Source organism: Schistocerca cancellata, chromosome 1 (assembly GCF_023864275.1).
Source record: "Schistocerca cancellata isolate TAMUIC-IGC-003103 chromosome 1, iqSchCanc2.1, whole genome shotgun sequence".
NCBI classification, from domain to species: domain Eukaryota; kingdom Metazoa; phylum Arthropoda; class Insecta; order Orthoptera; family Acrididae; genus Schistocerca; species Schistocerca cancellata.
In genome coordinates this window covers 1,257,529,226-1,257,555,168 of record NC_064626.1, presented here as the reverse complement: position 1 = coordinate 1,257,555,168, position 25,943 = coordinate 1,257,529,226, and the positions used below count along the sequence as shown (strand labels likewise).

Below are 25,943 nucleotides of genomic sequence, written 5' to 3'. Positions count from 1 at the left end.
CTTCTCAAATGGCGTCTTGAAACCTGACCATCCATTCCGATGGGGAACTGTTACAAGGCATCCTCCGCTTTATACCAGATCTACATCTACATACGTACCACCACTGGTCGTTTCCTTCCCTGATCCACTAGCACACACAGCGAGGCAAAACTACATTCCCCCGTATGAGCCCTAATTTCTCGAATCTTATCTTCGTGGTCGTTAAGCGAAACGAATCCTAGCGGCAGTAGGACCGTTCAGTAATCAGCTTCAAATGCCGGTTATCGAAATTTTCTCAACAGTTTTCCTCAACAAAAAACGTCGCCGTCCCCCCAGGGAGTCCCATTTGAGTTCCCGAACCATTTCCGTAATACCTGTGTGTTGTTCGAGCCTACCGTTAACAAATCTAGCAGCCCGCCTCTGAATTGCATCGGGTCTTCCTTTAATCCGAACTGGTGCAGATCCCAAGCGCTCAAACAGTACTGAATAATGGGTCGCACTAGCTTCCTATATGAGATCTCCTTTACGGATGAACCACATCTTCCCTAAAACTCTGTAAATAAACCGAAATCGACCTTTCGTCTTCCCTACGAAAGTGTCACGTGGTCGTTTCATTTCATATCGCCTTGCAACGTTACGCTCAGATATTTGAGCGACGTGACTGTGTCAAGCGGTACAGTACTAATGCTGTATCCGAACATTATGGGTATGTTTTCCATACTCAGCCGCATTAACTTAACATTTTTCTACATTTTGAGCCAGCTACCATTCATCACAGCAACTGGAAATGTTGTTTATACTGAACCAATTGCAGGCGCCAGGAATGTGACGTCCCAGGACAAAATCCCACGCTAGAATGAGATTTTCACTCTGCAGCGGAGTGTGCGCTGATATGAAACTTCCTGGCAGATTAAAACTGTGTGCCGGACCGAGACTCGAACTCAGGACCTTTGCCTTTCGCGGGCAATTGCTCTACCAACTGAGCTACCGAAGCACGACTCCCGCCCAGTTGAGCAATTGCCCGCGAAAGGCGAAGATCCCGAGTTCGAGTCTCGGTCCGGCACACAGTTTCCAACTGCCAGGAAGTTTCAAAATCCCACGCTATTGGCGAGAGTGACTGCCACTTGCTGGCCTTGTTGTTGCTGTTGTTGTCTTCAGTCCAGAGACTGGTTTGTTGCAGCCCTCCACACTAATCCATCCTGTCGAAGCCTCTTCACCTCCTAGCAACTACTGCAATCTACATCCTTCTTAGTGTGCTTCCTGTATTCATCTCTCGGTCTCCCTCCACGATTTTTACCTCCCCACACTTCCCTCCAGTACTAAATTGGTGCCACGCGGTTTGAGATGCAATGTGACGGATTGCGCGGCCTCTCCCGCCGGAGGTTCGAGTGCTCCCTCGGGTACGGGTGTGTGTTGTTCCTAGTATAAGTTAGTTTAAGTAGTGTGTAAGTCTAGGGACCGACGACCTCAGCAGTTTGGCCCCTTACGAATTCACACACATTTGAACTAAATTGGTGATCCCTTCATGTCTCAGAATGTGTCCTGCCAACCGATTCCTTCTTTTAGTCAAGTCGTGCCACAAGTTTCTTGTCTCCCCATTTCAGTTCAGTGCCTCCTCATTAGTTACGTGATCTATCCAACTAATCTACAAAGTTCTTCTGGAGCGCCACATTTCAAAAGTTTCTGTTCTCTTCATGTCTAAACTGTTTATCGAACATGTTTCATTTACGTACATGGCTACACTCCAGAGAAATACCTTCAGAAAAGACTTCCTAAGACTTAAATATATATTTCTATATTCGATGTCAACAAATTTCTCTTCTTCAGAAACGCTTTTATTACTGTTGCCAGTGTACATTTTATATCATCTCTACTTTTACCGTCATCAGTCAGTTTGCTGAACAAATAGCAAAACACTTTAAGTGCCTCATTCCCTCAGCATCACCTGATTTAATTCGACTACATTCCATTATCCTTGTTTTGCTTTTGTTGATATTCATTTTATATCCTTCTTCTAAGACACTGTCCAATCCGTTCAAGTGCTCTTCCAAGTCCTTTGCTTTCTCTCACAGAATTACGTCATCAGCAAACCTCAAATTTTTTATTTATTCTCCCTTAATCTTAATTCATACTCCAAATTTTTCTTTGGTTTCCTTTACTGCTTGCTCAATGTACAGATTGAATAACAGCAGATATAGGCTACAACCCTGTCTCACTCCCTCCTCTGGTCGTTTACAGCTAGCGAACTTTCTCAACCTTCACTCAGCTTACTGAATATCAGCTGCTACAAAATTCCTGTTCCTTTCTGCTAGCAAATCTCTTAAACATGTGAGTCCTGAACTATTATCACTATATCACACCTTCTCCCCTTGCCCCTTACTGCTGCAGTGGTTTCCCAAGACAATGCTTACAGGAAATCTGACGTTACTGTACCGAAATGTAAGCTACTTCGCTTCGACATCTTCAAATTACGACTTCACTTCCTTTCATTCTCCATATATGTCGAGACCTGTCTAACAGAGGTTTCTTTTTAACTTTGATTTCTATTTCACTTTCCCTTATTTTTTCTATTTTTTTAATTTTTCATTTATTTAAGGCTTTGATTTTATTGGTCTTTATTTTATGTCTTGTACTCAGCCAAATAAATTTTTTATGTTTTGTTTGGCATTCAAATGATTACAAATTACGATAAAACTCATAAGAAGCTTCTCTGGATCAAATCCTATCGAGCTTGTTGATGTTATCTCCTTTCTTACCATCAAACTCCAATAGTTATGTAGATTTGGTCAATATTAGTTAAACAAAAAAATCACATAAATGCCACAAAGAAATAATACTTATGTAAGATAAAGTAGTCTTCTCAGTTGCGCAAATATACATTCTTATGTATTGTGCCAGCGCAAATTGACTCAAAAATTTAGTATTAGTGTCATACAAAATCAGTACATACATTACATACATAGATAAAGAAGCAAAAATACTATATGCTTACGAGAACTCTCAAAGCTTCTTAGTAATACTGGTAAATAACACACTACTGAGACATAAGAAACTCTCTACCACTACAAGTAATATGCCTATACACATGTTCAGCCAGTACAGTTGATCACAAAGAGGTATGCACACATAATTGCTTTTCTTTTGTCTAAGTCATCATTTTGACTTATTAATGTTCACATCATCACTGTTTCTCAATGAACCACATCGTACTTTCTCGCTGTAATCTATTCTTTGTGATATGTACCCTGTAGTTCTATTTGTGGGACCTAGGGGGGGGGGGGAGGCGAGAGGGGGGGGGCGAAGGAGAGGGAATGTTGTGTAATCTCTCAATATTAGGAGAAGTCCTTGACCCAGGTTTCTATTCTTGTGACGTATTGTAACTTAAAACTCTAATTAATGAACTTGTAACTAAAACTGAACTGGTTGCTATGATTTTTCTGAAATGTGCCATGTTGTTAGCACATAGTTCAAGGTCGGAAAACAGTCTTATACTAATACACCAAAACAAACAGTTTCTTAATAAAGCGAGTAGCCCCAGTTTTGTGTCGAGACAATATTATATCGAAACAACAATACATAAGAAGTGGAAATCCCCTTCCCATTCTTTGGCAGGTACCTAATAATTCTTACTCGTAATTAGATTCCATAATTATGATTAGATTTTGCTAACATGAAAAAATAGATTCTAATTTTAAATGATCTACTTGTAATTTGTAGAAGAGAGACAATAATGGTAATACTAAGGAATGTAGTATTTCATTCGCTATGAAACTGTTCTCGGGAAATCGAATATCTTCTTAATACTTTCTGCTGTCACTGATATTTCTTCTTCAGTTCTGATCATTGGTCGTGACTCTTCCAAAACCAGGGACGAACATTCCATATTAATTATTTACATTAGGCATGTGGACAGGGAATCCAGATAATCACTTTCTCCCGCACCGCGAAATATGTAGATGTCACTCTTGCTATATTTCACATTCACTGCACCTTCCGCTTTTGACAATATTAAATACAGCTTCGAATGTGCTCGACTAATCAACATCAATGTCAGAGTAATTTTTATTAAATTATTATTATCATTTATTTATATTATTATTTCTATTATTGTGAATGTTTTGTAATATATTTGGTATATGTTGCTGCTGGTCACATGTAAGACAGCACCTTCAGGCCTTAATCTGTTCAGGCTAAATACGCAACAAATAAAATATAACTGGGTCAACAAACGTTTGTTGTCTGCTTCGGAGATTCATTTTTAGCTTAATTCATGTAACAGCATGATGAAAAACTGTAGTGATTTCCACTACTGTCACTTTGTCACCAGCTGTGACAACCAGTAGGCAAATTTCCGACGTTTATGCGTGCAAGTTGTAAGTAGGCTGTTTATGTTTTCTTTATGTAAGTTTGATGTTTATGTTTTCTTATTGGCAACGTTACGTAGCGCTCTCTGTATGAAAATCACTGGCTGTGCTGTGTGCAGTATGTGGCTAGTTTGCATTGTTGCCTGCCATTGTTGTCATGAACTGCTATAGCTGGATGTGAACAGCAGATTGCGTTGCGCAGTTGGAGGTGAGCCGCCAGCAGTGGTGGACGTGGGGAGAGAGATGGCGGAGTTTTGATAATCTGTAAGACTGAATGTCAATTATGAATATTAAGGTAAATACATTGTTTGTTCTCTATTAATATCTTTCATTTGCTAACTATCCCTATCAGTAGTTAGTACCTTCAGTGGTTTGAATCTTTTATTTAGCTGGCAGTAGTGGCGCTCGCTGTTTTGCAGTATCTTGAGTAGCGAAGATTTTTGTGAGGTAAGTGATTTGTAAAAGGTATAGTTTAATGTTTGTCAGGGCCATTCTTTTGCAGGGATTTTTGATAGTCAGATTGCGTTGCGCTAAAATTATTGTGTGCCAGGTTAAGCACAGTCTTGTACAATTGTTCTAAGTGGACGTTTCACATGTACAAATGTTCTAAGGGGACGTTTCATATGTCGACCCTTAGCCTAGGATACCTCACTGGAATCTTCTGATTTTTTTTCTTGTAGTTTGTGTATTTAGTGTAGCTTTTGTTTATTGCTAGTGCGTAATTGTAGAGAGAATCTCCTTTGTAGTTGCAGTCTTTCATTGTTGTACAGTAAAACAGTTGTGGCATGCATGTAGCTTTGCGCCAAGTATTTCGCAGCTGCAATTAACTAGATATTATTTTCAGTGCTATGTTAATGTGTTCTCTTATTTTTGCTCTTCAAATTGTGTTTTTGTGTGTTATCGTGTGAAATATTGTCTCAATAATGGCGTTTGAAAAACGTAACACTCGGCTCCAAAGTAAACTAAGAAACGACAGTGAAGACGAAAGCAATGTGTTAGCGCCACTGTGTAGTGAGTTAACTAATGTTCAAAGTAGTAATTTGGTAACTGTGCATAGGGAAATGGAGCGGGCGTCAAACAATGGCGTAGACAGTCAAACAGGTAGTGAACAGGGAAGCATTATCGATCGATCGGTCGGCAACAGCTCGCCTCAGGAATCCGAAATGATAGGACACAATTTTGCAAATACTGTAGATTCAGGTTTTGCGTCCTCACCGGTTTCTCAAATGAGTCAAGACACATTTTCTGCTTGTCAAAATGTGAATGCTGCCGGTGAAAACGCACTGCCAAAGAGCATAGAGAAACAGATTCCAGACACTAATACATTATTATTGCAATTAATGCAAAAAATTGGAACAAAATCAGAAACAAACACAGCAACAGTTAGATACAATGCGACAAAATCTGCAAAAGTTAGACACAGTGGAACAAAATCAGAGACAAACACAGCAAAAGCTTCAAAAGTTAGACTCATTGGAACAAACGCTTGAACAAACACGTGAAGATTTAACTACTGAGTTACATAAAATCGAATCGAAATGTCAAAAAGTCTGTAATGACGTAAAAACACAAATTTGTGAGCATTTCCAACCTATTTTTTCGCTGCATGAAAATGCATTACAGAATCACGAAGCAGCCATAAAAGAGCTGCAAACCATTGTTCATGAAAATCATGAGACCTTGTGGGCTAAAATTGACTCAGTTGCATCTACCGATTCGGTAACGCAACTTGCAAAAACTCAGGAAAACTTAAAGGACACAGTAGAAAGACACATGGAGGAAATTAGTTCATTATCAGAGAAAGTAGCCGAACTTTCGGATCAGGTCACTAATTTATCTACAAAGGTAGATGATGATCTGAATGACACAAGACCCGTAGCCTTCACTGACACAGAAGAGTATGAACAAATAAGAAAATTCAAACAAAATCAGAATCAAATTAATACGCAATACAAAAGAGAAATGCGGGAAGTACAAGATCAGCTGACACAGGTAATATAAGAATTACGTATTTCAGAGGACACTCGCGCCCCAATAAGGGAAGAGGGACATAGAAATACGGAACAGCCACAAAATAATAACACAGGGCATTTCGGTAATTATGAAAGAAATTGGCAAGGTGCACCGAATTTTGAGATGGAACCGCCGACACGACGTAACAATGAGCGATATGTGACTCGCCGACATGATGACTTTGACTATAAGCTGTTCATTACTACACGTAAATTCAAAACATTTAAGAATTCTGGCAACGACATTCATCCACAAGCATGGCTCCATCAATTCTCTCATTGTTTTCCTCCCAACTGGTCATTGGAGCACAGATTAGAATTTATGTGTGGCTACTTGGAGAATGAACCAGCTGTAAGAATGCGATCGGTCATTCACGATTGTCACAGTGAAGGAGAATTTTACCATGCGTTCCTCTCAGCATATTGGTCACAAGCTACACAAGATCGCGTAAAACATAGCATCATGATGATGAAACACTTTGAACAATCTGAATTTTCCAGTCTTGTCAAATATTTTGAAGACATGTTGCACAAGAATCAATACCTGTCAAACCCATACAGCCCCTCAGAACTCATCCGCATTTGCTTAATCAAACTGCCCGAACATTTGAGACATATTATTTTAGCAGGACGTTGCAAAGACGACATTGAAGCTTTTCAGGGACTGTTACAAGAACTGGAAATTGACACAGACAGTCGCGGGATGCGAAAACAGGAAAACAATCACTACAGGTCACATCCGTCACAATTCTGTGACGACAGAAACAATAAATGGCCACGGCAAACCTATTCTTACAACGTAAATCGTGACCAAAACAGACACCACCCATATGACAACCACTGGCAGAGTAATAGTTACAGGGAAAGATCACCTTTCCGCGGTAATGACTATCACAGAGACAATCAGAGAAACAGACAATATGGGAACCAATATAACTATTATCAAGGGAGACAGAATAACTTTAGACGCAACGGTCCAGCGCGTAGTTACGATTCAAGGAGAAATTCTCCACCATGTGACCGACAAGAAAGAAACTATGGAAACTACCGACATGACGACAGACGATATGATCGTAACGACAGACCTGAATTGCATCAGAACTGGCGAGTTTTAAACAGAGCTGGACCCTCTCGGCAAGGCGAATTTGTGGAAGTTAGGCCTCCTAATCCCAGTAACGGCGCGCGCCAACAAAGAAACAGACAATGACTCACACCGCAGGCAGCCACGTGCGCCCGCTGGCTCAGGGAAAAATAACATTGACGCTAACCTTGAGCAAAATTCCAGTATTCTTTACCGACGTATACCACATGATAATTGCGTTAAAGTTGAAACTCTGCGTACTAGGAAGAGTAAAGGTTTACACCACATTTCTCATGTAAAACCATTTATTGACAGATAATCTGCTTTTTAACTTAGTCTTTGCAATTTTCACTTCACGCTACTTGTACAGTTTGTCAGACTTAAGAAACTGTTAACATGCAACATTTTGGTTTGCTTGAGAGTGGATTCTGGATTTGAGGTGCTTTCTGTGAAATGCCAGATGACACAGTGGTTAGTTTATGTGACAGCTACACGATTTTATCACGACGCTGCTAATGCGTGACAATGTACAATGTTGCTTTTGCGGTGTATCTGTCTTATATCTGCACAGTTTTTTCTGAATTCTTCTATAAAGTGAGACATGTTTTAGTAGTAACTTTTGTGGTATTGCTACAATGAGACAGCCTTTTCCGTAGCACAACAATACTTTACAGCACAATAATTCCTTCATCGCGGCAATAAGCGTAATAACTAAGTTATCTATACGCAAAGCATTTCACTTTGTTTATCATGAGGTAAGTACATTGACTTCTGCAGAACTTAGCTTTCGGAGGACAATAACTACGACACTTCCCAGAGATTATCTTACAGCAAGACGCACATTTAGCGCTACAGGACACGTATTTGAGTGATTAATTTTGTACTTAAAACATTTATTTTTACAGATTTTTGAATTACAAAGAAAGTTTTTCGCAATACATTTCATTCCATTGCTGTAATCTGTAACACCTGAGGGTATAATTACAATAAACCTCAGGGGGGTACACGCCTACTTTGTGTACCATGTGTTTGGCAAGCACAAGGAGCCCTAGCTAATATGGTATTTGCTTATACAATTTAACACATCGGTACCATATTTCTCTAACACATAAATTACACAGCTATCTGATCATTTAACAGAGAAACAAACATCTTTTTACTACGTCAGTGACACATGTTTACGCAATTACAGAGTTGGAATACTTCACACTTAAGAAATTGTACTTTGTCTGTACTGTGTGAACTGTTCATATTTTTTTGGTACCATTGTGATACTATGAAAGCTTTGAATGATGTATTTGGTGTGAGATCATGATTTTTAAAGTACGTTTGAGGTAGATGACACTACTGAAATGAGCAGAGAATTTTCTTTAGATTTTGAAACAATTGCAGAAAGCTACGACGTTTTTGAGATTTGACTGAGGTGTTGATGGTGTTATTTTTACGATGACTATGTGTATTATGCTGTTGCGGTATGTTTATGATCAATAAGCTGATGCTATATGAGTTATTTGAGTATGCTATGTATCTGTTATGATGAAATATTGAAGAAGTGTTGACGAATAAGGTAAGGAATAATGAGTAGTGGTTAGGGACTCTGGTTTGTGAAAAAGGTTGTTGGAAACCAAGAATCGTACTTTAAGAGTTATGAAATGTATGTAAATGCGTGAATGTATTACAATGCCGACGAAAATTTTTTGGACTCTGTTATGTCAATTGGATTTTGTCTCTACAGATTTGTAACGCAAATTCTTGACCTGTGAAATATTTTTATATGAGACTGTCACTGTAGCGGAAACTGCTGTCGTAAATATTTCCGTAAGAAAGTTAAGTGACCACCTGCACATAATGTGACGTGGGCATCCAGGTGTGTCAGACACCTGGAGAACAAGCCTTTTCAGACGCTCAGGTAGAAAAGAAAGCCATTAGGGTGTGCCAGAGGCACAGGTGGAAGAGAAGGACAAAGAGAGGCCTAGACGACTGTTAATGACATTCCTTTGTAGAGGGCATCGCTAATGCGACACGCTCGTTACTTGAAAACATATGATTTTTGTAATGCGTTGTGGGCACACAGCTGTGTCAAACACCTGGAGAATAAGCCATTAGGATGTGCCTTTCATCGCTAATGCGACACCCTCGTTACTTAAAAATTTATGATATTTACTGAAATGCCTAACAAAATGACAAGAAATATTTTTACATCTGCACACCTGATTATGACAAGTGTCTTTCTACGAGAGTTGAGAGCCATTAACTTATGAAATGAAATGTCACATGACTACTGAATGATATTTTTATGCTTTGGTTTGTGTAATTGCTTATTTCATTTGATATCTGGTTTCCAGCTGTGTTGCAGCATTGCTTTTATAAAATGAGATGCATTTGCTAATGTGAACTCTTTCTGTCAACAGATCTATTAAATGATAATTTTGTAATCCACATTCTTTAAAAAAGGAGCACTTGGAAAGGAAAGAAAAGCAAAATACTGCAGTAAACCAAACCCTGTCCTTTCCTCTTTGCTGCCTTTTCCAAATATGTAATTGTGTGTTGTCCTTTCCTTTTGGTGTTATCCCACTATGTTTGTGTACCCTTGTGTATTTGTGTTTTTTTCCTGTCTTTATGTGTTTAGCTGATGAGAGCTATGTTGTAGAATTTTTCTAATATTCTGTTATTTTCTTTGTAAAGATGCTTAGACATTATTTATTCTGTGTTGTTTTCATGCTCATGTGTGAAGTTGACGTTTCAAAAGTGATTCTGATCTTTTATGTATGTACTCATGTCATCATTCCTGTAACACTGATGTATATGTTTATTTCTACTCTTTTGTAAAGCCCCTATTACTACAAATATTATCTGTATTGTTATGTCTTTAATGTTGTATTTTGTATCTTTGTAATTGTATTCTTATGTTATATAATTGTAATTGACGCCAGTTAATCAAATTAAGTAACTTGAAAGCATTCATTTCACTGCACACATTTCTGTTGGTCATAGTATATGGACAATATGTGAGGAGTAGGGACTGATAGTGTTTGCACGTGTGTTAATAATTCAGCAAGGGACTGGATAACAGCATTGCTGGTTCTAAGGACAATTTCAAAAACTTTGTGAGTGCACAAGTGGTGGTTATGGTCTTGCTCTATTATACGCAAGACTCTTCAATGGTGATTGTGCACCTGCACAGTCGCAACAGATGGCTGCTGGCGATCTCTACAAGGACTGCAGTGGGTCTGCATCTTTGATGACCCACCAATACCATTATCTCTACAAGGACTACAGTGGGTCTGCATCTCTGATGACCCACCAATACCATTATTTCTACAAGGACTGCAGTGGGTCTGCATCTCTGGTGGCCCACCAATACTCTCTACGAGGACTGCAGTGGGTCTGCTCTGTGATGACCTACCTACCTATATTCATCAGAACTTCGAATGACTCAGCTGTGGGTTTGCTCCATTGTGGCCCATTACCTGTCAGCGTGTCAAGAGTCAGCACTGTCTTTCCGTTGGAAGGACACCACTACTTCTTCAAGACTGCATGGAAATCCACTACTTCTGTGTGCAATTTTTTAACTAATGAGACTTTGTGAAAAAAAAACTGTAATTACTATTATGATGAATGATCAGGACTGTCTCTATGGACTGTGAAAAAAATTTTAGCTTTTGACCAACATTGTATCAATAAGTGTGTGCATTGGATATCTTTGTTAGTGTAATTATGAAAAATTTTATCAAATCATTATTGGCCACTGGCCAAAAACATTTGTAAAATTTTTTGTGGGGAGCATGGGGGCTATGTAAGTAGGCTGTTTATGTTTTCTTTATGTAAGTTTGATGTTTATGTTTTCTTATTGGCAACGTTACGTAGCGCTCTCTGTATGAAAATCACTGGCTGTGCTGTGTGCAGTATGTGGCTAGTTTGCATTGTTGCCTGCCATTGTTGTCATGAACTGCTATAGCTGGATGTGAACAGCAGATTGCGTTGCGCAGTTGGAGGTGAGCCGCCAGCAGTGGTGGACGTGGGGAGAGAGATGGCGGAGTTTTGATAATCTGTAAGACTGAATGTCAATTATGAATATTAAGGTAAATACATTGTTTGTTCTCTATTAATATCTTTCATTTGCTAACTATCCCTATCAGTAGTTAGTACCTTCAGTGGTTTGAATCTTTTATTTAGCTGGCAGTAGTGGCGCTCGCTGTTTTGCAGTATCTTGAGTAGCGAAGATTTTTGTGAGGTAAGTGATTTGTAAAAGGTATAGTTTAATGTTTGTCAGGGCCATTCTTTTGCAGGGATTTTTGATAGTCAGATTGCGTTGCGCTAAAATTATTGTGTGCCAGGTTAAGCACAGTCTTGTACAATTGTTCTAAGTGGACGTTTCACATGTACAAATGTTCTAAGGGGACGTTTCAAAGTCTATGACGTTTTCGTGTGCTAACGGTTTCAGTTGTCATCTGACCACTCTCGACGGATGCCAATGATAAATGTTGAACAGACCACGAGTAGCTCTGTGTTATGATAATTGTACTACGCCACCGAATAATCACGATGTGCAATTTGTCAAATTCGCTTAAATAAAAATTATTTGTCATTCTTCACCAGATAATTTATCTGTATCGATAGCATCTGTTTTTAGCTTCGTCATACACTCTCACCTAGTCAGGCTTGTTCTGATGGTGCGTCGTATGGCATCTGGTTGGTGTCGTTTATAAGATATAACTGTTGACAATTCGGTCCTTAGCTGATGAGTTTATGTTTTATGTCATAGGAGCACCACACATGGCAGACCTGGACTCACTGTTCAGCGTGCCCGGTTCCGGACAGAATCTCGACCCAGCTTCGGATGAGCAGAAAGTGCGCTCTGCAATGGTCAAGCTGTGGACCAACTTCGCCAAGTATATGTAAGTATTTCCTCCAATGCTCTCCTTTACATTCCTGAGGTGTAACAGGCACAACTTCTCCAGCTTATTATTATCAGAGTCTGAAATCAGCAACTCTGATAATAAAATTAAAACAATTAGGAATATTATTAAAAGAGAAACAGGTCAACCAAGAGCACAGGAAGACAGTATTACCATCAAATTGAATGAAAACTTTATGAACAAAAAGTCAGAAGTCGAAAATATTTTTAATAATCATTTTCTAAATGTTGTGGATATAGTAGGATCCAGGTGTTCGTTAGAAGATGCTAGTCTGTTAATGGAAGATGCAATTTGATACAATTGAAATCTCACCCACTTCTCCCTCTGAAATTAGGAAAATAATAAACGTGCTTAAAAGCAAAAACTAGCATGGAATTGATGGCATTTCCAGCAAAATAGTAAAAGCTCGTTCTCAACAGATAAGCAAAATTCTCAGCCACCTATGTAATAGCTCTCTGTAACAGGGCATTTTCCCTTATAGACTGATATATGCTATTGTTATACCTTTGCATAAAAAGGGGGATAGATCTGCTGTCAACAATTACTGTACAATCTCCCTTCTAACAGCTTTATCCAAAATTTTTTGAGAAAGTAATGTATTCAAGAGTAGCTTCACATATCTGTAACAATGAAGTACTAACAAAACATCAGTTTGGTTTCCAGAAAGGTTTTTCAACAGAAAATGCCATATATGCTTTCACTAATCAAATTTTGAATGATCTGAATAACCAAACACCACCCATTGCGATTTTTTGTGATCTCTCAAAGGCTTTTGATTGTGTAAATCATGAAATTCTGCTAGACAAGCTCAAGTATTGTGGCATGAGTAGGACAGTGCACAAATGGTTTAATTCGTACCTAACTGGAAGAGTGCAGAAAGTTGAAATATGTAGTTCTCATAATATGCAAAGATCAGCACATTCCTGAAACTATGGAAATATCAAGAATTGGGTTCCACAAGGGTCAGTCTTGGGTCCTTTGTTGTTCTTAATATATATTAATGACTTGCCATTCTACAGTCATGAAGAGGCAAAGTTAGTTCTCTTTGCTGATGATACAAGTATAGTAATCACACCTGACAAACAAGAATTAACTGATGAAATTGTCAATACTGTCTTTCAGAAAATTACTAAGTGGTTCCTTGTAAACGGACTCTCACTCAATTTTGATAAGACACAGTACATGCAGTTCCGTACAATGAATGGTATGATGCCATTAATAAATATAGACCTTAATCAGAAGCCTATAGCTAAGGTAGAATATTCCAAATTTTTAGGTGTGTCCATTGATGAGAGACTAAATTGGAAGAAACACATTGATGATCTGCTGAAACGTTTGAGTTCAGCTACTTATGCAATAAGGGTCATTGCAAATTTTGGTGATAAACATGTTAGTAAATTAGCTTACTACGCCTATATTCACTCGTTGCTGTCATATGGCATCATATTTTGGGGTAATTCATCACTGAGGAATAAAGTATTTATTGCACAAAAACGTGTAATCAGAATAATAGCTGGAGTCCACCTAAGATCATCCTGCAGACATTTATTTAAGGAACTAGGGATATTCACAGTAGCTTCTCAGTATATATACTCTCTTATGAAATTTGTTATTAACAACCAAACCCAATTCAAAAGTAATAGCAGTGTGCATAACTACAATACTGGGAGAAAGGATGATCTTCACTATTCAAGATTAAATCTAACTTTGGCACAGAAAGGTGTGAATTATACTGGCACTAAAGTCTTTGGTCACTTACCAAATAGTATCAAAAGTCTGACAGATAACCAACAAGTATTTAAGAAGAAATTAAAAGAATTTCTGAATGACAACTCCTTCTACTCCATAGAGGAATTTTTAGATATAAATTTTTAAAAAAATAAAAAAATAAAAATATAAAAAAGTAAAAATAAAAAAAATAAAAATGAAAACACAAAAAAATGAAAAAGTTGTTATATTAACTTAAGTATGTTGTTAAATTAACTTAATTATGTCATGTATTGGAAAATTTGACTCGTTCCACATCATAACGAAATATCGTATTCATGATCCATGGAACTAGTATTAATCTAATCTAATCTAATCTAATCATACTGTAACTGTGACTGCTTGGTACAGTGCATATTAGAGCGCAGTTTCTGTAATAAAGTATGTTTGAATAAATGGTCTTTAGCTTGGAAACCATGAATTTCCAGACATAAGTTCATTAGACCTTTTTTGTTCCATATCCTCTCATTGATCAATCCCTAGGGTTTGCATATGGTGGAAAAAAATCACCCTATAGAAATGAGAAAGAATATGGGCTCAGTAGCAGGAATGGGAGGGGACAAATACACTTTGAGCCGGCCGGTTTGGCCGAGCTTTTCTAGGCACTTCAGTCTGGAACCACGCAACCGTTACGATGGTTGCAGGTTCGAGTCCTGCCTCGGGCATGGATGTGTGTGATGTCCTTAGGTTAGTTAGGTTTAAGTAGTTCTGAGTTCTAGGGGACTGATGACCTCAGATGTTAAGTCCCATAGTGCTCAGAGCCATTTGAACCAAATACACTTTGAGGTGGGCAGTAAATCTCATCTAGTAATAGTATATACACTAGTCAAAAACCACAAGAGAAGGACAATGCCTGGAAGCATGGGAAGCATGGGAAGCATGGGAAGCATGGGAAGCATGGGAAGCATAGTGAGACACAAACTCCAAAATCAGGCTATGTGCTACAAGGCACATCTGGGAACAAGCATACACACAGATTACAATTAACTAATGATGAAGTGCAAGCTGAACTTTTACAGAATCGACAGGAAGTATCACTGTGTATTACTTATTTTTTAGTTTACACGTCTAGTTCCACAGGACAAAACTGGGGAGCAAATCTCCTTGCTCATGGAACATGTTAGTACATGAAATTACAACAGAATAGTTATAATAGACAAAATAAAATATTAATGAATCGTAAAACAGCAACAAGCTATAAGTTTATATAAATGCAGTTGTAACACAGAAAACAGCTTATTTTTTCAAGGAACTCCTCGAGAAAATGGAAGGAGTGACCCATGACGAAACTCTTCAGTTTGGATTTGGAAGCGCATGCTTTACTGCTAAGATTTTTGAATTTTTGTTGTAGCTTATCGAAAATGAATGCAGCAGAATACTGCACACCTTTCTGCACAAGAGTGAAAGAGATCCAAAATGCAGATTGGACTTCTGCCTAGAATTAACTGAGTGAAAGTTGATTTTTGGGAATAAGCTGATATTGTTAACAAGAAACGACATTAAAATACACAGACTAATGAACAGAGCTTCATGAATTTACACCAATTATTGCCCAAAACGCCCATTTCTGAGCCATAAATACCCTCTGAGAATGGGAAGAGTTACCCCAAAATAAATACCACAAATCACAATCAAAACGAAAACAAGTAAAGTAGACTACTTTTTGTATCTATCACTTACTTCAAATACTGTTCTAATAGTAACAATGGGGCTTTCCACGACAGTTTAGTATCTATCGAAAGATGTAGAAATCTGAACTCTTCAGCCTCACTTATCACACGCCCATTTTGTGTAATTAAAACGTCAGGTTTTGTTGAACTGGGTGTTAGAAACTGTAAAATCTGAGTCTTACTGTGATTTAGCATTTTATTTTCTACTAACAATGAACTTATATCTAGAATTGCACTATTTGAATCAGTGCCAACACTGCACACATCGTTTACTACCAAGCTGGTGTCATCAGCAAACAGAAGTATTTTAAAATCACCTGTAGTACTAGAAGGCATATCATTTATATAGATAAGGAACAGAGTGGTTCGAACACTGATCTCTGGGGCACCTCCAATTTAACCATGCCTCACTTGGACAGCAAATCATAGACAGTCTCAATACTGTGGAGAATGACCTTTTGCTGTCCTTAAAGTGAGAGGTGAACCAATTGTGAGCTACTCTCCATATTACACAACGGTCCTACTTCTGGAACAACATTTTGTGATAAACACAGTCAAATGCCTTAGTTAAATAAAGAAAGCTACCTAATGCTCGAAACCTTTTGTTTAATCCATCCAGTACATCACAGAGGAAAGAGAATATAGCTTTTTCAGTTGTTAAACCACTTTGAAAACCAAACTGTCCATTTGACAGAAAAAACCCTGTTGGCATGGAAACAGGTCTCCAGTTGTTTATATTATCCCTTTCTCCCTTTTTATAAATTGGTTTTACTACTGAGTAGTTTAGTTGTTCATGAAAGTGACCATTCCTAGAGGAAAAAATAGAAATATGGCTAGGTACAGTGCTTATATATGCAGCACAGTACTTCAGTATTCTGCTAGATACTCCATTATATCCCTGAGAGTCCTTAGTCTTCAGTGATACAAAAAAATAAACCTATAAATGTAGTTGCATGTGCGGAACTAAAATTTTCAGTAATATTAGTATTAGCATTTGTAATCTGACTTGTTCGAAAAATAATCGTGAAAATGATCTATGGAACATGACATAACTAAACTATTGACTCAGTTCCTCTTGTCAGTATCACAGAGGAGTATTTCAGATATCAGTCTTCAAAACCCATTTTCCAAGAGTTATGTGATTCCCTGTAGAAACTAAGTTTTTATTTAATTCACCAGCTGTATTCAGAAAGTGATTGTTTAATACTCTACATATACCTAACTTATCGGTAACACAAACATTTTTACTACATACTGACTTTATACCCTGGATCTTGTGCTGCTGGCCAGATATATCCTTCACAACTGACCATATGGTTTCAGTTTTACCTTGTGAATTAGCTATTCTATTTGTGTATAACATACTGTTCCCTTCCTAATAAAATTTTTAAGCACTTATTGTAGCTTGATTGTGACTCTTCTAATATTTTGATATAATTCCCACTTTTTTCTACATGATATGCTATATCCCACTAGTCAGCCACCCAAGCTGTTTCTCACTGCTAGTACCCTACTTTAGACGTTCTAATGGGATTAGCTTCGAAAGAGAATGAGAAATGTGTAAAGGAAATGATTATATTTGTCATCATGTTATCAGCACTATAAATATCGTGGCACTCTTGTTTTTTAAAGAGGTTTAAAAAACTCTCTACTGTCAATGGATTAGCTTTTCTACATTGTTTGTAATTATATATAACATTTGTTTGAGAACAAAAATCTTTTAGTATTAAAATTTGTGCCACATAGTCTGAAAGGCCGTTCACCCATTTACTAACAGAATGCCCAACTACTAATAAGAATGAATAAAGATGTTGTCTACGATAGTGGCACTGTTTCCCTGCACCCTGGTTGGAGAAAATACAGTGTGCAACATATCATATGAATTCAGGAGAACTTCCAACATTCTCTTTCATGCATAGTCACATACAAAATTAATATTGAAGTCATCGCATACGACTAATTTTTGGTACTTCTTAAAAAGTGAACAAAGAACCCTCTCTAGCTTGAGCAGAAATGGACTGAAGTCAGAGTTAGGGTACCTACAAATAATTACAATTATAAGTGTAGTTTCACTTAATTCTGCTGCCGCTGTACAACTTTCAAATACGTGTTCAGCATAGTGCTTTGACACATCTATGGACTCAAATGGAATCCAGTTTTGATGTACATGGCCACTGCCCCACTCTACAAAAAATTCTTGGAAAACAGCCAGCAAATCTGTATCCTGGTAAAGCAAGCCTCTCAATTGTCACATTATTTAATTGGTTCTCTGATATACCAATAATGTCAGAGTCACCATCTGTAAACAGTTCACTAACTTTATGTGTAATAGCGTTATATTTTGATGAAATATGCTTATTCCTTCATTACTTGGATACCTGACCTGTCATATATATGCTTTGCCAGCCCTCCTTCCCATACCTATTGAGGTAGGGAAACAGGATGCTGAAGCACTGATGATGTTTCTTTGAAGTTACCTAAGGCAGCAAATATTATGTTAGTTATTATCACAGTAGGCAGTTGAGCTGAAGAGGAACCAAAATATCTGAATTGACCTACCACAGGGTAGGATTGATAAACATAGTTACAAGGAAGGTAACTGCAAAGAAACGTTGGATATTGGTATAAATACTTCACTTCATCAGGGAAAGAAGGAAATACAGCGTTGTTTAGGAAATGAAAGGAGTGCAGCAATATAAGTCACTTAAAGACAAACTCAGTAAGCAGTGCAATAAGTCTAAAGCCAAATGGCAACAGGAAAAATGTACAGATGGCAGAAGAAATAATCTTTGGAAGGACAGATTGAGTATACAGGGTGAGTCACCTAACATTATCGCTGGATATATTTCGTAAACCACATGAAATACTGACGAATCGATTCCACAGACCGAATGTAAGGAGAGGGGCTAGTGTAATTGGTTAATACAAACCATAAAAAAATGCACGGAAGTATGTTTTTTAACACAAACCTACGTTTTTTAAATGGAACCCCGTTAGTTTTGTTAGCACATCTGAACATATAAACAAATACGTAATCAATGCCGTTTGTTGCATTGTAAAATGTTAATTACATCCGGAGATATTGTAACCTAAAGTTGACGCTTGAGTACCACTCCTCCGTTGTTCGATCATGTGTATCGGAGAGCACTGAATTACGTAGGGATCCAAAGTGAACGGTGATGGACCTTAGGTACAGAAGAGACTGGAACAGCACATTACGTCCACATGCTAACACCTTTTTATTGGTCTTTTTCACTGACGCACATGTACATTACCATGAGGGTTGAGGTACATGTACACACGTGGTTTCCGTTTTCAATTACGGAATGGAATAGAGTGTGTTCCTACATGCCAGGCCAATAGATGTTAAATGTGGTGGCCATCATTTGCTGCACACAATTGCAATCTCTGGTTTAATTAATGTCGTACACGCCGCAGTACGTCTGGTGTAATGTCCCCGCAGACTGCCACAATACATTGTTTCATATCTTCTGGGGTTGTAGGCACATCACGGTACACATTCCCCTTTAATGTACCGCACAGAAAGAAGTCCAGAGGTGTAAGATCAGGAGAACGGGCTGGCCTATTTATGCGTCCTCCACGTCCTATGGTAATGTACATGTGCGTCTGTGGAAAAGACCAATAAAAAGGTGTTAGCATGTGGACGTAATGTGCTGTTCCAATCTCTTCTGTACCTAAGGTCCATCACCATTCCCTTTGGATCCCTACGTAATTCGGTGCTCTCCGATACACACGATCGAACTGCGGAGGAGTGGTTCTCAAGCCTCAACTTTAGGTTACAATATCTCCGGATGTGATTAACATTTTACAATGCAACAAACGGCACTGATTACGTATTTGTTTATATGTTCAGATGTGCTAACAAAACTAATGTCGTTCCATTTAAAAAAACGTAGGTTTGTGTTAAAAAACATACTTCCGTGCATTTTTGTATGGTTTGTATTAAACAATTACACTAGCCCCTCTCCTCACGTTCGGTCTCTGGAATCGGTTCGTCAGTATTTGATGTGGTTTACGAAATATATCCAGCGGTAACGTTAGGTGACTCACCCTGTATAGAAAACTCAAAGTAACTTATGATAAAATTAAAAAACAAAGGGTACCAATGTTACCTGCTTAAGAGAATGGTATGTGAAAAGTACACAAACAGCCTTTACAAAAGAGGAACTGTATGTTTGTGTAACAGAAAATGAAGCAGATGTCGTTGTGAAAGATACAGAGATTTCAGTATTAGACAGAGATTGACAGAGCTTTGGAAGACGTATGAACGAACAGTGCAGGATGAAAAGATAACATTCTTTCAAAATCTGTAGTGTCTATGGGGGAAGGACCAACCAAACGACTGTTCAAGCTAGTGTGTAGAGTGTGCAAGACTGGAGAAATATCATTAGACAGTCGGACAAATTTCATGAAAAAATCGCCAAGGTACCTTACGCAGAGAAATGTGACAGCTGACGTACAATCATTTCAACAGTTTGACATCCAACTTGCTGACGAAAATAATACCCAGAAGAATGGAGAAGAAAATTGAAGATCTAACAGATGACAATCAGTTGGCTTCAGAGCAGATGAAGGTACCATTTTCTTCACAATGGAAGCAAAGCTTAAGGAAAATCGAGACAACTTTCTAGGTTCTGTCTATCTACAAAAAGCATTCATAAATGGAAGTGATGCAGCATGTTTGAAAATCTTAGAAAAATAAGTATTCGGTCTAAGGAAGAGTAATATACAATACAAACAAGAACCAGGAAGGGAAGATTACTTGTATACTGCAAAAATACAATAGTATTTTAAGGAAAGTCATTAAAATATCCAGCAGTATACATATCCTGAAAGAAATGATAATGCACATAATAAGATTAAAATTATATGGGCTTGGTCAAATGGGAGACAGGACAGTTGGTCATTATACAAGATTCCATAACAATTAAACTAAGTGACAATGTTGTGATTGATAGTCCACAAGTTGCAAAGTTAAGAGTCACTTTCTAAATGTAGCAGCAAATGTAGGAATAAACGATTCACTTGAAGAAGCAAGAGAATATCTTATAAATTTTCACTAAGCAACTAGAAGTAGCACCAACTTCCTTCACTGAAATTAATACAATTCTAAAAATTCTAAAATACAAAAGCTCTTGTCAAGTTGGTGCTATTTCAACATAACTCTGAACAGTTGTTCCAGCATAATAAGAATTGTCATTAGTAATATGTCCAATACATCACTGCTACAAGGAATTTTTCTGGATTGGTTGATATATGCAATTTTTAAACCACTTGATAAAAGAGATGACAGTACAGACTGAAACAATCACTGACTACTTTCCTTACTGCACCTTTTTCCAAAATTTTTGAAAAAGTAATGTACTCAAGAGCAGTCACACACTTAAGTGGAAACAATTTACACAGCATATCACAGCTTGGATTCCAGAAAGGTTGCTTGACTGAGAATACTATGATTGTGTAGATCATGTTATTCTCTTAGAAAAGCTCAAGTTTTATGGTACTGATGTCTTTACACACAACTGGTTTGAATCATACTTGACAAATACAATACAACAGGTTTTGATTAATAATACAGAAATGTCACAATGCTAGTAAATTTTAGAAACTGAGCAAAAATCACAAAAGGAGATCATGAGGTTTGGCTTTGGGTCCCCTACTTAACATTCGACAAGCAAAATTGGTGTTTCTTGCAGATGATACTAGTTTCATAATACATTAGAGAGAAAGCAAAAAAAGAGTTACTAAATGAAATTTTCCAAAGAATAATTAAGTTGCTCTCTGAAAATGGACTTCTCTAAATTTTGAGAAAACACACTACATTCAGTTCTGTACAATAAATAGTCATGCAAACAACTGATGTAGCACTTGAGAAGGAGTCAGTAAGCAGGGTAGAATGCTCGAAATGTTTGAGTGTACTTATTGATAAAAACTTGAACTGGAAGCGTATTACTGAGCTTCTCAAACAATTAAGTTAAGTACTTTTGCTCTTCATATAATTACTAATCTTGGAGACTAACATATCAACCTTCTGACATATTTTACATACTTCCACTTAATAGTGTCATGTGGAATAATTTTCTGGGGTAACTCAGCACATACAAAGAAAATATTTATTAGACAAAAGCGAGCAGTAATAATAGTATGTGGTGTTCACCCACACACATCTTGTAGGCATCTGCTCAAGGACGTAGACACTTCAACTATGCCGTCGTAATACATATATTCACTAATGAAATTCATCATAAATAATCCATCACAATTTGAACAGAATAATCATGTACATACATATAACTCTAGAGGTACAAATAACTGTTGCTGCCTGTTGTCAAAAGCTGTCAGTATCTCAGAGAGGAGTTGAATAAGCAGTAACAGAAATGTTTGATCATTTGCCAAAGAACATAACATAACAGGTAGCGAAGGGATTTTTAAATCTAATTTAAAATCATTTCTCCTGGAAGCGCCTTCGGTTCCTTTGTCGGATTTTTACTTAAAAACTGGCAGACAGTAAAAAAAAAACCTTCATTTCTAACAGTTGTTCTATCAGTAGGAATAAAATGATAATGTGCTCATTAATTTTAACACTTATCGTGTATATGTATTCTGTAAACTGACCCTTTCCACATCACATCGATAAACGAATAGTGCAGTTGGACTATGGAACATGCAACTAACTAATTTAGGGTGTAAGGTAACGATGCAGGGCTGTCATCAGTTTGTCATCCTGCAACCTGTATATCAAAGAAGCAATAACGGGGCTAAAAGAGGTGTTTAAGAACAGGATTTCGAAGTGTAAGTCGCCAGAGTGGCGTCAACTGAAAAGAATTACACCAAGGACCAGTCTACCTGACACGAGGCCCTTGCCACATGACGTTTAATTGCATTTCAGATCAGGATTAAAATTCAAGGTGAAAGAATATCAATGATAAAATTCACTGACGAATTTGTTATCCTCAGTGAGTGTGAGAATTAATTAGGACTAACAGAATTATGTGATTAACAATCTACAGAAATCAAAATATGCAGTGAGAGTAAACCAAAGAAAGATGATGGTGAAGGCGAGGAGCGATAGTAAGATAAGCGATAAATTTAAAATCAATATTAGGGACCACACAGTGCACGATGTGAAGGAATTCTGTTGCCTTGGAAATGCAACACCACATGATGGACAAAGCTAGGAGGATGTAAGAACCAGACTAGCCAAGCGAAAAGGGCATTTCTCATTTAAACAAGTCTACTAATATCATAAACACCTTAATCTGAGAATGGGATTTCTGGGAATAAAGGTGTGGAGCTAGGAATTGTAATGAAATTATTTATAAACTGTGGAAAAAGCCCTTGCAGTTAAAGAAAAACGTCATCATGACTTTCCCAGAATTGCCACACCTGTTGTTTCGTCTACTCTGTAAGATTTTCGTTGGAAAGCCCTTACACATCCTCCATACGGGCGATTTAGATATTTTTGGGAGCTGTGAAGAAAGACATTTATTGCAACTGATTTGCTTCAGACGAAGAGGTGAACAACTAGTCACTATCATGGTGCTGTAGGCAACTACAAACTTTTTCCATGATGGCACTGAATTTAATTTGCTTTTTTTTTCATCTGTCTCGATTTCATTTGACTGTATTTGTAGATGCCCTATGAATTGTATGAATTGCTGTGATGCTGCCATCTCTTTATCTGGAGAACAGTCGCAAGTGTTATATCTATGTTTCACAGGTTTTTTCTGTGGGTACTTGTGTAGTGTGTACTCGAGACCAATAGTAGTAAACAACACAGCAATGGCTCCATTATATGTGAAATACTCTGAAATTAGCTGCGATATAACTAAATTTGTGGGATAACCAGGTCTTCTTCTGCTATGTCAAAGTGTAGCGACAACTGTACGTTGCTTTGACTCAGCTGAAACCATCCCACTACCAGAGATCATCGAGGAAGAAAAATAATTAATATCACACTATCGTGGTGATCTTGTTGTTATTGGGAATTGCTCAATCATTTTCAACAACACGTCTTGTCCTTACTTTCTTATTATTAAGAACCTTATTCTGTTGAACTATCCATTTTTCTTTTCATATGAACTGTAACAGGAAGTGCAGAAGGTCTCCAAAGAAGTTTCCATAAATGCTCTCATCTATTACCTTTCCAGAAACATTGGTGCATCTAATCCATACTGCAAGAAAACACTTCCTTCATCTAAGAATTTATTACGGCAAGTAGAACAGTACCTTTTTCTTCACTAGGTCCATGTGATCTAGTCTTAAGCTAGCAAGGCCACCACCTGCACAATACAAGGACTGTGTTCCTTTGGCTCAGTCACATGTTTTCAGTCTCTCGCTGTATTTCATGGCTCTAGGAATATCACTACCACCCTATATTTTAGGGGAAACCATGATTCTTAATTCTACAAACGCAAACCAAAGCTTGACTGTTATGCCAATTTAGTCCAGTAGTCGCTACATTAAATGGGTTAACACAATGTCTGTGTGAGGTTTATTTCTTCGTTTGCACGTTACTTCCCAGTCATTACTGGTAAATACCATGAACCAAGAGAAGCCTTTTACTTTTAAACAAAAGAACGATACAAATTAGGAAACATTTGATGAGTATCTTGCATTATAAAAATTGTAACTCATCATTTTTTCATCTATGTACAGCACTTGTATAAATGTTTATTAGCATTCAACTTCAGTGAGGAAAAATTTCGTTACAGGAATCCTACGCCAGATGAGGACCCTGTCATTGAAGGAGGTTGGCCACGCTTCAATGAATCTACTGCATATTACTTAAACATCGACGTCAACATAACACTTGAACAGAACAGGAATGCCGAGAGGATGAACTTCGTGCACTCGGTCATCCCACCATATTACTGATACATGATGGTCAAACGATATAATCTCATCACCGTGGATGGTCGCTGGCAGCAAACACATCATTTCATAAACTTTTTAGATATCTTTTTGTGATATGCAGAAGCACATATTGTGATGTCTCAGCAAGTGCTCTCAAGTTTTAAAATGTTTGATGTTTTATGAAATCCTTCTTATAGCGAATTCTTGCTGCCATTGCATCCTAAATCAAACCTTTCCCCATTCAGAAATGATCAATGTGTGGATAATTGTTCTTTTTTTCTATATAAACTGACTAACCATTCTTATTGTCAGTACTATGGAATGGTTGACACTGCCATACATTCAACAGTCGGTTCCTCCAGAATTGCAAGTCTCCAGATATGGAAGAAATTTAAATCAGCAAGTTTGTTATTAACCACTGTTGACAAAATAAGTAGCGAGAAAATAATGTGTATGAACGTTAAAACATTTCCAGCATCCAAGACAAGAACTCTCACAAGGTTCATACATTATTTTCTAAACTACATCTTCAACGAGGAAGAAGAGTCTATATATAACCTGGAACAACGCTTGCAGAACGAAAAACAAGAAATCATCAACAACAAGTGGATAAGTTTTGACCATTTATACAGCTTATTTAAATGTTATCCTCAAAATCAGTGCAAAAGCTTTGTGATACCTATTGCTGAATAAATTTATTTTTAAAAAAATGTGGTTTAAGTGATGTTGTACTGCATAAGGAAGTAAGTTTGTAACTCAGCAGAGGAATGTTTTTTCATCTTTGTATTGTAACAAATTCTCAATCATGTAACACAGGTATTTTGTGCAATATTCGATATTGTTCATATGTTGGAGCGTGATCTATCAGTAATAAGTTCATTACACTTCAGAAATAAGTTCCTTCCATTTCAGAAATAAGTTCCTTCCATTTTGTGAGTTCACTCTGATTAAAAAAACGAAGGACGAAATTGCTGTGAGTGAAACTATCAGCAACGATATATTCCTGCTTGTCACAAGTATTTGACTTTTTTCCATGTATGTCACTATTTCTGAGAGTGTGGTTAGGCAGAAATCTGAGAGTACAGTTTAAATTGTTGTGAGTAGAATGAGCAGCAATGATACACACATCCTTGTCTGTCACAAATATTTGGCTGTTTAATTTCGAATATATCTCGATTTCCGATTATATAGTTAGACTGACACCTAAGAGTACAGATTAAAAAATTACTGTGAGTAAAACGAGGAGCAGTAGTATTTTATAGTCTCGTTTGTCA

General features: G+C 37.5%; 1 protein-coding gene across 1 annotated transcript in view; it reads left to right on the top strand.

Annotated features, from left to right (window-relative positions):
• LOC126144229 (juvenile hormone esterase-like) overlaps positions 1 to 25,291 on the top strand; it is a 109,195-nt gene extending 83,904 nt beyond the window's left edge. The window contains exons 10-11 of the mRNA XM_049915481.1: positions 12,202 to 12,334; positions 24,528 to 25,291. Coding sequence (XP_049771438.1) covers positions 12,202 to 12,334; positions 24,528 to 24,690 — 296 coding nt within the window. The 3' untranslated portion in view covers positions 24,691 to 25,291. The remainder of the gene's footprint in view (positions 1 to 12,201; positions 12,335 to 24,527) is intronic.
• Positions 25,292 to 25,943: the final 652 nt, after the last annotated feature.